Genomic DNA, 12,169 nt, shown 5'->3' with positions numbered 1-12,169 from the left:
ATAAAATGAACATCCTGAATTGGTCACAAAACGATTCCGAGGAATTACCGGGATGAGCCATCAGCTGTTTCTCGATTCCTAGGTAGCCAAAAACGGCGAGGAAATGGAAACACTAGTCGAAAGAGTATCAAGCATAAGAAATGTTTAATGATGAATACTTGTTTGAGCATATTAGACATATTCAAAAAGATAAAAGTATCTCAAAATAGTTTTCTCTGATCATTTTGATTTAAAACAAAATCGGTATAAAATCGCAAAAAATCGATATTCTGATGCATCGGTATAGCTGGCAACGCTGGTAGACACTTGCCAATCCCTCCTCACCCCTTAGCCAATATGAGTATTTATATCGGCATTTCGTCATGGCATCTGTATTGCTTCAGTTTGAATACAAATCATCGAAAAAAAAAATACAGTGGCGCAGACCAAAAAACTCCTTTATCGCCCCAGACTTGTTGGCTCATTTGGTTTTAATGAGTCCTACTACACAGTTAATTAATATATGCCCACTGTCGGTAGATAAGATAATTCGTTCGATGCCGGTCTTTATATTGTGTTTTTGACGTGCCCAATTCGGTACTGACAATTATGGACGGGAGAATGAACTTTTTCTGGTCGAAGGCAATGAACGTCTACGGGAATTTGTCGTTCGTTACATTCGGTGGGACGATGTGTTGTTATCTGGTGAACCGTATTTTTTACTGATGTTGCTATGTTTTCAACAACAGGGATGGACCGACAACCGTCGGCAGGTGGTTGACGTGCGCTATCTCCTACAAGTACCCGACAACGACCCAGGCACACGTGTGCAGCTCTGCGTCCTTGAAACGTCCACGTATTTACGTCGCAATCTCTACCATCCTCACGTGTCAAAATTAGCCACATGTTGCTCGTGTTGCTTTGATAAAACACGAAAGGTGTAATTGTAACTTACAGTCTGATGGTCAACCTGCAAACTGTGTACGGTAGGGTTTGACGAATCGATGAAGGCGTAGAGAATGAAAAGCAGAACACCCTTGGACGAAGAATGTGGCAATCGACCGATGACCATGGACTTGTTTCCTATATAAATATTGTCTCGGTCACGCTTGTAAACCTTGTTTTGCAAACACAAGTTGTTGCATATATCCGATATGAGTAAATGAGGTCAACATTACCGAGCGATTAAGCTTAGTCAAGTTTCGATTTCAAGAAATAATGACAAATTAATGAGCACCATACATATCGTTCAACTGATGCCATAATCCATGCCACTTGGCCAGAAATAAAACTCATACGAGGGATACTGAACGGAAAGTTATAATCCTTGGCAGCGTAACCTCCTTCTGCTGGTTCCGACGGCGATAGCATACACGTTCCCGATATGAAGAAACGCATATGTACTCCCCGTCAATCTGCTTTCTTCGGCCCAACCAGGGGCGGATGTCCTTTCACATAAATACATTTCCCTCACACTCACACATTCTACATCCATCAGAACAACTCGGTTGACGTTCACTCTGTATACGCATACCGTCCCCCCTCCCCCTCAACCCATCACCCGCTGCCGCTCACGGATGGGTGACATGGATTCGATAATAATAGAGCTACCCGGTCACCGCCACCACCATCATCTCCACCTTTGGTGGCCTCATTGAGTCCTTCAACGCTGCTCTCTGTGACATATATACGTGTGGCGGGCAATTGGGCTCTTCAAGTAGGTACCTACACCGTAAATGTGCATGATGAGGATCTGAATATGATGGTGAGTAATCGTTTCACATTTTAAACACCGTACACCGACTGGCAGCTGCACACTAGAAGAGACCATTTTTCCAAGGGACAATACTGACGTTGACGGTGACGAGCTCAACGCACTGCAAATGATTGAATGGCTCTTCATTTCTAATAACGCAGTGAGCCGAAAGAAATTTGTTTCAGAACATGCTGCTATCCTTAATACTACAACTAATGTGCAATTTTTCCCGATGCTGTTACATCACCATGATGTCGCCTTTTCCTATGCAGATCCAGAAGCATAGAAATATACCATCAAAATGATGATATTTTTAATCGGGTAACACATAAAAATAGGTATGAAGGATCAACACAGAGCAGACAGCTGTGTGGAGCAATATTTGTTGTCTAAATGGTGGAGGGATGTCGTATGCTCCGATAAAAGGGGGAAGCGCAAATAGTGTCCTGAAGTGCCTTTATCGGCAACAGATAACCTACTTTGACTCGGAAAACTGGGACATAGCTCATTGAGGATTAATAGTGGTGATTGGTGTTTCCGGTAATTGTAATTGCTACCGCAATCACCCGGCGTGATTGAAAAATTCCTAGGGAAGATGGATGCTTCACAACCGACGATCCAAACCCCTACGGTATGTGTTTATTTTCACACAAATGAATAACAAGACTGGTAAATTTTCTTTTTCACAAAATAACCTTATATAGCTGTCATTTAACAATCTTAGAAGCGGTCAAAAGAATACTAATAAAGTCGAGACCAGGTAGGGGGCCGTTCATAGACCACGTAGATTTTCTAGGGGTAGGAAGGGTGTAGCAAACAATCTACGCTAAACTATGAGCGTGGTGGTGGGGGTGGGGATCATTTGACGAAGTCTACGTAGTTTTTTCCAAAATATCTGATTTCTCATAAATTATAAATAAAAATCGCTGCAGATCTGGCAAATTACGAATTCAAAACAGTACAGTTCTAGGTTACTTTTTCAAAGGAACGTTTGCCGGCGTCGGTGAAAACGTGACTACTTTCCCCCCAATGGGTATCGGTTCAATCCCAGTCGAGGTCGGTGGGATTTTTCTGAGGCATACAAATCTCTAGTCACGTCTTTCTCTGGCCTTTGGTCCCGGCCTATGTGTGTTGTGAATGGGTGCGATATCCTACGCAGGTGTGGAAGCTGCCTTCCTGCACATCCGATTGCCGTCAATGGATGGCAATCGATGTCCGTCGGTGATTGGCACTAGATTACGGAACAGAGGCCGACGTTAAATAAAGGAATAAATAAGAAGAAGAAAGGGACGTTTTCAGTGCTGTCACAGTAAATTGTAGAACTGGTTACTCACTGATTTAACATATGTGTGCCACCGCCTACATCGAATCTATGCTTAAATGAGTGTCCATAATTGTAATTAAGGTTCAATTAACTTTGATGCATTTTCGAAAAATTCAAATGCAGTTTTTTTCGACGCATCATTTTAGATTGCAAAAAGCTTGCGTAATTTTGTGTAAAATAGCAAAAAGAATAGAATAACGCGAGCTTTTTGGAATCTGAAATGGTGCGTCGAAAATAACTGCATTTGAATTTTTCGAAAATGCATCAAATTAAATTGAACCTTAATTACAATTATGGACAATCATTTAAGCATAGATTCGATGTAGGCGGTGGAACACATATGTTAAATCAGTGAGTAACCAGCTCTACAATTTACTGTGACAGCACTGAAAGCGTCCCTTTCTTCTACACAATATTCTGGAAATTTTAGGAACCTTCCTGAAATTCTTGGAATTTTCCATAATTCCTCGTAAATTCTTGGAAATTCCTGCAAATAACTAATGGAACTGCTCTGAAGTTCTCTGATCATCCATCAAGTAATAGGAACATCCCTGAAAATTATGCATATACTAGTTAAGTTATTTGTATTGAACTGAGAATCATTGATCATCTCTGATGTTCTCGAAGCTACCCGGAAGTTGTCGCAATTTTCCCTGAAAATTTCAGGACTTCTTTGGAGTTTCCATTATATGTACCAAATTTTCTAAATTTCTCAGGATTTGTCTGGACATTCCTATAAATCCCAGAAGTCTCAAAGCTTCTCTAAATTTTCCTTGAATTCATGGAGTAGTCCAGAATTTATCGAAACTAATCCTTCTTCTTCTTGTTCTTCCTCGCACTTCAAGCATATTGCTTATCGCATCGCGTATCGTATCATTGTGAGGCAAGTACAATAATACTCTATGCCCTCCATTTTCTGTGTTTTTGCAAATGTCTAGTATAAGAATTAATTTCCTTTGTCTTTTGTATCTCTTTATGCGTTTTGGTTTGTTTTGTCATGAGTCTCATCGAGACGGGGGGTCTCAATGAGACTCATCGTCGCCCACTGGTTCACCATAGCCGGTCGAACTCCTGGCGAATCTAGAACCGCACTTCCGTTCATACTGGCGACATCGCTCTGATGAGACAACGAAACCCCATTCCAAGCTTCTCCTCTTATCTTATCCTTCGACAATGTAACCCTCTAACCTCGGGTAAGCCGCGAGTATTTGGCTTAACTTCTACTAGACATAGAATTAAGTCAATTTTGTTACAAACAATGTACAATGAACTACCGGCTCCGTAAAGCAAACGCGATTGAGCCTTCATAATAAAGGAACTAGGTACAAAAATCTATGCCACGGGGGGCTCAGTCGGTAAAGGCGCAGCTACAAAGCAAGACCATGCTGGAGATGGCTGGGTTCGATTCCCGGTCCGGTCTAGGAATTTTTCGGATTGGAATATTTCTCGCCTTCCCTCGGCATAGAGTATGATTGTACTTGCCACACAATTATACTAATGCAAAAAGGGTACAGGCATCGAAATCTCTCAACTAATAACTGTGGAAGTGCATCTAGAACACTTAGTTTAAAGCACGCAATATGCTAATATGCGATAAGCGCTATGCTTGAAATGCGGAAAAGACGAAGAAGGAGAAGTTGTTACTAGAGACCGAGTCCACCTCTGCATATCCACGGTTCTCACGGTAAGGACCATATCCACGGTTGTCACGGGAAGGATGAATCAGATCTGGATTCACATTGGAAAGTGATGCGATTTGATGATGCCTGGGTAAGCAAATGACGCGACCCTATCAACTCAGTAATGTAAAGGGGCTTGGGTTCTAACCCACGATCTTCTGATCAGTAAGCAAAAACGGTCGCCCTAAGGCCACCGTACCCTTTACATCACAACAAGCTACGACCGACGATCGTTCATTATCGGGTACAAGAAGCTATTAAAATGAACAATGTCTTCCGAACCGAATCAAGCGTACGTCACATTTGTCTAAACATATTTGGATAGAGCTGGAATTAGGGCGTAACAGCTTTTGTAAACAATGACTTCTCTCGATGATTTCTCGGAAGACATGGCTCTCCCTGGCAAATCGATATCATCATCGAATAGAGGAAGACTTCTCCTACCAGATGGATATGTTGGTTTGTGTAGGCGTGCCTTGAATTCCGAGAAATCAACGAGAAAAGTCATTCTTTACAAAGGCTGTTACGCCCTAATTCCAGCTCTATCTAGATATGTATCAGCTTTTGTAGACAATGATTCAAACGTCAATTTGTCGAAACGCTTAACACTCCCACACAAACTAACAACTCCATCTTGTTGGAAAAATATTATCCTTTCTGATGGTGGCGTTAGTTTGCATGGGACAGCTAAGAGTTTCGACAAATTGACGTTTGAATATTTGTTTACAAAAGCAGATACGCCCCTTTAAAAGTGTTATCGAGAGTTGGTAAATGGGAAGCAAAGTCTGTTTTACTGATCACACAAGCTTACGTTTTCTGATGAAGCCATCGCAAGCAGCACGCAAGTGTCCATGCGTTTTGCGTTTTAAATTTTTGACGATCATTTGGGACACTTTCATATATATTTTTTACACTTTCATAGAAATTTTTTCAAACACATTTATTGCTTCCAACGACCATCTAAATTTTAGCCATCCAAACGATAATGATCCGTAAGTAAGAACCAAAAAACAACAGTTATTATTTGACGGATTTAAAATTCAATTAGCAAAAACGGTCGTTCTAAGGCCACCGAGCCCCTCACATCACATCATATGATCCAGTAGTCAAGCCCGGCCTTCAGCTCGACGAGATCGGAAAATGTCTGTGAGTGTGGGTGTGTATGTAACGAAAAATTGTCTAAGGCGTGTTTCCGGGCAACCACTGAATTGGAATCGTTCAACTGGTTCCGGAGATATGGACGGAACAAGATCCGAAAAAACACGGATTAAAGAAACTAAGTCGTGTTTCTCAATAACCACTTAACCTGGTCACAACAACCACAGAATGAAAGGTTTTATTGTTTCAAAAAACGCTTTTGAATATTTATGGAAACGGTCAACTAGTTCCGGAGATATGGATGGAACAACATCCTAAGAACACAGATTTAGGAAACTAACTCGTGTTTTCGGCAACCACTGAATCGAATTGGACGCAACAACAATGAAAGGTTTCATAGTCTTATGATACTTTTTTGAATATTTATAGAATCGGTCAACTGGAGATATGCTCACTCAAAAACCATCAAATGAAAGGTACTAAGATCCTATAGAACACTTTTGAGTATTTTTTGGAACAGGTTAATTGATTCCGGAGATATGACCGGAACATTATGCGACAAAATCTGTCCTAATACGAATGAAATCCATCATGTGACACCTTAAATGAAATGAGAATTCAAAAGCCAGTTCAATTGCAGTAATTTGAAGTGCCCAGGACCACACTGGCCATAGAATTCCTCTATTAAATCACATCATATGAACAGTTTTGGAAGAATTATTATTAGTAAAAAGGGTCAGATTTCACCATAGGAGGATTAATTGAGTTTTATTTTTATTCTAAAGGGTGTCCACGATGAAATTGCCACACACAAAATTGATTCGCAAAATTCGAGTTTTCATCCGATTGCCATCAAATTTTCAGGGATTGAGAAATAACTATTAAACTTCATTTTACCATTTTACTCGTATTTTATTTACAGTCCATACGCAAATGCCAGCACCTTGGCCTTAACCCCGGCCATAAGATTCTGCACAACCTGTGAATCAACCGTTTTTTGCATGTAAACCCATACTTTCTTCAGTTCCTTGACTGTCTTCACTACCTTAGGTCGTTTAGGAAGGTGCTGCTTCATAATCGCCCAGTACTTCTCGATGGGGCGGAGCTCCGGAGTGTTGGGAGGGTTGAACATTTTCGGCACGAAATTGACCTTATGCGGACACCACTTCAGCACGTCCTTGGAGTAGTGGCATGAGGCCAAATCCGGCCAGAAGACTGTTGGGACGTTGTGGGCCTTCAGGAGAGGAAGCAGCCGCTTCTGGAGGCACTCTTTTATGTACACCTGTCCGTTCATCGTGTCCTGGGTCACGAAAGGTGCACTCCGCTTCCCGCACGTGCAGATGGCTTGCCAAACCAGGAATTTCTTCGCAAATTTGGACATCTTCTGAGTGCGGACATGCTCCGGAACGCTGAACTTATCCTTGGCCGTGAAAAACAGGTTGCCGGGGATCTGTTTGAAGTCGGCCTTCACATATGTTTCGTCGTCCATGATGCAGCATTCAACTTTCGTCAGCATGTTGAGGTACAACTTCCTGGCACGGGTTTTGGTGGACTTGTTCTGCTTCTCGTCGCGATTAGGGGCCTTTTGTACCTTGAACGTTCGAAGCCCAGCCTTAGTTTTGGCCTTCTGGACAAAACTTCGGCTTAGATGCAGCTTCTTACCCACATCCCTAACGGAGGCGTTCGGATTTCGGTTGAAGGCCCCAACTACGCGGTTGTGATTTTTGGTGTTGTACGGAATACTTTTTCCTTCACTTCTGGGCTTCCGATCGGTGGTCAACCGTTCCTCGAACCGCTTAATCACTCGCGACATCGTGGAATTCGCGATTCCCAACGTTTTAGCGATGGAACGATGCGAGAGATCCTTGTTCTCGTGATGACTTACAACTTGCAGGATGTAAATAATGCACTATGAACTAAATCCACCCAAATTTTCATTAAATTCTACCCAACGGTTAAAAAGTTAGAGCAATTTCATAGTGTGGCAATTTCATCGTGGACACCCTTTATTCACTTTAACACAGTTTAGGTCATTTGTGACTTGTCCGGGGATGATATATGAACTCGTGATTTTTAGCGTGAGAGGCATGGGTCCCAGGTAGCAATTTAATGCTTATCAAGTGTTGTTCAATCAATTTTAATTCAGCCTTAGTTTGAATAATTGTTGTACATATACCACGTTAACCTTTGTTCAGCGTTTAAACAACTAAATCTGGTGATTTTAATCAGCCAAAAGCTTAACAGTTATATAAATTATAAGCTTTTTAAGGCATTAAATAACAGTTTTTTCAACCCTTGTTCAGCCTTATAGTTTTATTTGAAAAATAATAATAATGGAAGACTGCTGCATATCTCATATTTTTATGGGACTGCAACAAGGTGCTGACTAATTGGATTTACATATTTATATTGTTATAATAAATCTAAAAATTACCTTTGCATTTCGGGATTGGTACCGACAGTCGCTGATTTACAGGCATCAATCATACCTACTGGACCACTTAAGCATATGTGTGGGAAAAGGTATGTTCATTAACTTGAAATATGTCAAATTTAAGCTGAATAACAGCAACCGGAAGAGTATTATACAGCAATGGAGAATTGTAACTACAACTGGTGACAGTAAAACATTCCTCAAGTGCGCGATTTATTTCGATGGTCATGTGGAAGCTATTTTAGTGCCATGATTGAGTTATATTATGGGAATTCTGTCTGAAAATTCAGTGCAATATAGCAGTCAAAACACAGAAATACAAATGTTAATACTTCCGACGTCGTCGCAGCCCACTTCTACCCGGAGCTGTTCCTAAAAAGCTCCTCTACCTTATCTCTACTGCTGCCGCTGCTTGGGATTAGAAAGGTAGGAAGTGAATTTAGAAGAACTGACAACATTTAACAAATCAGGCTATCATTTATTTGTAAAGTATTGCTGATTTGTAGAGTAGTGTTAAGCTAAAATAAGACTTGTTCAATTTTTAGATCAGCTAACTTATTGAGGTTGAATTATGGGGATACAATTAGTTTCATGCACTACTAATCAACTATATATTCAGCCTGCTGTTAATCAGCTTTGTACACCTTAAATCAACCAATAGTCAGCTTCTGTTCTTACAGTTCAGCTTGAATTGCTACTTGCGATGCTAACCATTACGGAATCCTATTGGACTTTGAGAAGACATCTTCACCGAAGTTCTTCAGTGGCGATACGGGAGAGTTTTATTTACTTATAAAGCTCAATATTCACTCATAATATTAACCCATCAAAGATCATGAAAACTACCACAAATATGAAGTTTCACCCGTAAAAACCAAATGCATTGAGACACGCCATCTTGCAAATGTGGCGCCTCACAATCGTTCAGTTTTAAGTAGGACACCCCTCGATACGTACCTCGCTAGAGCCATCCTAACATGAGATAATCCACCGAGGGGCAACGCTATGGTATCCACGGTGGCTGGTTTTGTAGAAACACGTTGCCAAGAAGAAGAAAACGAAAACAAGTCCTGCTGTTTTTGTTGTTGCTGCTGCCGCTGCTGGGGCTGTGGAGGCTACACACAGCTGCTGTCGTGGTAGCGTTCGTTGCGTACTTGTGTTTCCACTACTTCTGGGAGGACACGACAATGAGGATCCACCCGGAGAAAGAGAGAGATAGAGAGTCAACGTTTCGCTGCTAGACCAAACCACAGTGTCACGACCAAACAAATGGTCCTTGGTTTAATTTTGTGTGTTTTCAATCGTGGACGTGACTTCTACTTTTCCGGAACTCTTGGCGTCTACGTCTGCGGAATTTTGTCGGTATCTTTTGCTCACTTTGGTTTTGACCTTTACAATTTTTCAATTAAATTTCACTTCCATCTATTTTGAATAAACTCTTTTCTTTTCTTCTTTGCACTTCTCCTCTATGCCTTCACTTTCACAGAAACAATTTTCCAAGCTCCTCTCCTTTCTCTTTTCTTTATTTATTTTTCTTCGAGCTATGACTGTATGTACACAGACAGACAGATTCGAGATACACACGGGCGTACTCCTTTCTAATCTCTTCACGGCTGCTTTGCAGCAGCAGCAAAAAAAGTGTGATGGGAATCGATCCTATTTAGCACAAACTCTTCTCTCGGGCGTTCTTTTGCACTGGCCTAACATGAAAACAGTATCGAACCCACCATTCAAGGTTTCTTATCGGCCCACACGATATCTCCTTCGATCCGGTTGTTACTTGTTTTAATCTTCCGAACGTAACGACCGTTCAAAAAAACATCAAATAAGCTGATTACTGGTCATTGCTACAAACTAACACACAGGGCATAATGCATCAAAGCTGCACATACACATCGGCACGAGAGGACTTATCCGAAGGGCTTATCATTGAAGCTGACGTTTCTGGTACGATATAACAACACAACTCATGGCTGCACTTAGTATATTTTCCCTATAGTGTATCATAACAATATTTTCGTTAGCTTTCCAAGTACATCTGCCTTTATCTCGACAGCGTGCAACACATCTAGATGTTCGCCGACATGCACAGTAAACAGGGGAAACCAGTACCTGCCTGCTTCGGTATTGGCTCACCAACACTCTCGACCCACTCTTACACACAACCACAGCGGGCCTATTTGATTGCCTGAGCGATCCCAAGGTTCTTCCGTAATTAATTCTTCCTTCTCTCTGCGGCTCCCTCCTCAGCACCACTCTCAAACTACTGCCTGTTGTCGTTTGAACGGGTCGTTTTGATCACTTGACATTCAAGATCTGTCATTGGAGTGTCGCTGTTGGTTGATATTGGTCGTTGATTTTGGCACACTCGCAGCTGTCGTGAACATTTACCAACCACGCGCACGTGTATCACGAGTCAACAAATTGAGGGACGAAAACGGTGATGATGTACTTCGATGTTCTATCACGAACCAACACAACTCTGCTTACACCTCAGTCACAGATGCTCACACTTAGCACACACCAGCATACAAGGCTATATCAGAGGCGCTGTTGAAGTCAAGGTTAGAGAGCACTCTGAGCTGAGCTTTCGAGCTTCACGTCGATTCAGATCGTGAACCTTGTACTACTACTAGCCGTCCGTCCGTCCGTAGCGCGTACACAAATTCTTTTTACTTGGGTGGAAATTGGAACACCGAAACAGATATCGAGATACCGAGAATCAATCATCCAATCGTTTTCGTTTCCTTCGACTGCCCTTGACACGGGGGAATGAGACGTATCGCTTGAGTTTCGACGACACAGTTGACGAGCACAGCGAAGAACTGCAACCGAGATGCACACACTACTCCTTTGGTGTAGTTTGCTTTCCCTTCCTATTGTGCAAAATCTAGAGCAATAATCATCGGATCGAAAACACTAGGTACTGTGAGAGAGGGGGTGTGAAATCGGGTTGATTACAAGCGGTGTAGTAGCATGGAGTTCACGATACACTTCTTCACCGTACACGCAACTATTGGCGACTGACGGCTGGACTGGACCCGTAGAGGTGGCCGCTCTCTCTCTCTTTCTCTTTTGCTCTCGAGTAGTTGGCTCAACTCGAGGTCTGTGCGGTACTACACAAGGGTGCCAATGCCAACTGCCTGGCTGTTGTTGTTGGTAGGTTTTCATTGAACTTTACGTTTTGCGAGAGTGATTCCACTAACTTTAGATCTCCCCCAGTCTCCGCAGGCCCTCTCGCTCTCTCTCATAGTTTTCTCGGCTCATGGTTGCACCAGTGTTGCCAATGTTTGGTATAGACGGAAGGTCAATCGGCTATTCAATATATTTTTCATCATGGTGAAAATCAAATTGTACAATATTTTAGTAGATTTTGTTTCACTGCGTACAATCTATGTAATTAATAATAATTTGAATAATTTTCAAACTAGGTAAAGAACTCATTTGTTTCAAAGATTGGAATTGATCTAATAACAGCAGTTATCGGACATTTTCAATGAAGAACTAATTTTAATTTTTGGTAAGGCTCATCTGTATTAATAAAACTTTACGAAGCCGAAAAGAATTCAATTTGAAGCTATTCTAAAAACCAATTTGCTGTAACAGAGTTTTTAAAATAGCACTTTTTAAAAATATTCAGGGATGGGCAGCATAATGAATCAGCAAGGACTTGTAGCTTGTACATTTTTATTTTAAATGCACCGAACTACAAGTCTTGGTTGTATCCATAGTATTGTAAATTTGGGCTAAAGAGTCTCGGAATTTTATGAAATTTTGTCGACAGGTAGAGTTTAGGATTATATAAACGAAAAGAAATTTAAAAAAATGCGGGGTGGTTATTCTTCCCGGAAAATTTTCGATGAAATTTTTAAGTTTTGCCGGACATCGCGTACTTTGAA

General features: G+C 41.4%; 1 protein-coding gene across 1 annotated transcript in view; it reads right to left on the bottom strand.

Annotated features, from left to right (window-relative positions):
• The window catches only part of rdx (BTB/POZ and MATH domain-containing protein rdx), a 266,696-nt gene extending 257,104 nt beyond the window's left edge, over positions 1 to 9,592 (bottom strand). Inside the window, exon 1 of the mRNA XM_065216377.1 lies at positions 9,228 to 9,592. Within this exon, the coding sequence (XP_065072449.1) occupies positions 9,228 to 9,241 (14 nt within the window). The 5' untranslated portion in view covers positions 9,242 to 9,592. The remainder of the gene's footprint in view (positions 1 to 9,227) is intronic.
• Between the last annotated feature and the right edge of the window lie 2,577 nt (positions 9,593 to 12,169).

Source organism: Ochlerotatus camptorhynchus, unplaced genomic scaffold, assembly GCF_037179485.1.
Source record: "Ochlerotatus camptorhynchus isolate MF236.1 unplaced genomic scaffold, CSIRO-AGI_Acam_v1.1 ptg000062l, whole genome shotgun sequence".
In the NCBI taxonomy this organism is placed as follows: Eukaryota; Metazoa; Arthropoda; class Insecta; order Diptera; family Culicidae; genus Ochlerotatus; species Ochlerotatus camptorhynchus.
Note: the sequence above shows the minus strand (reverse complement) of the source record. Positions and strands in the feature narration are given on the sequence as shown.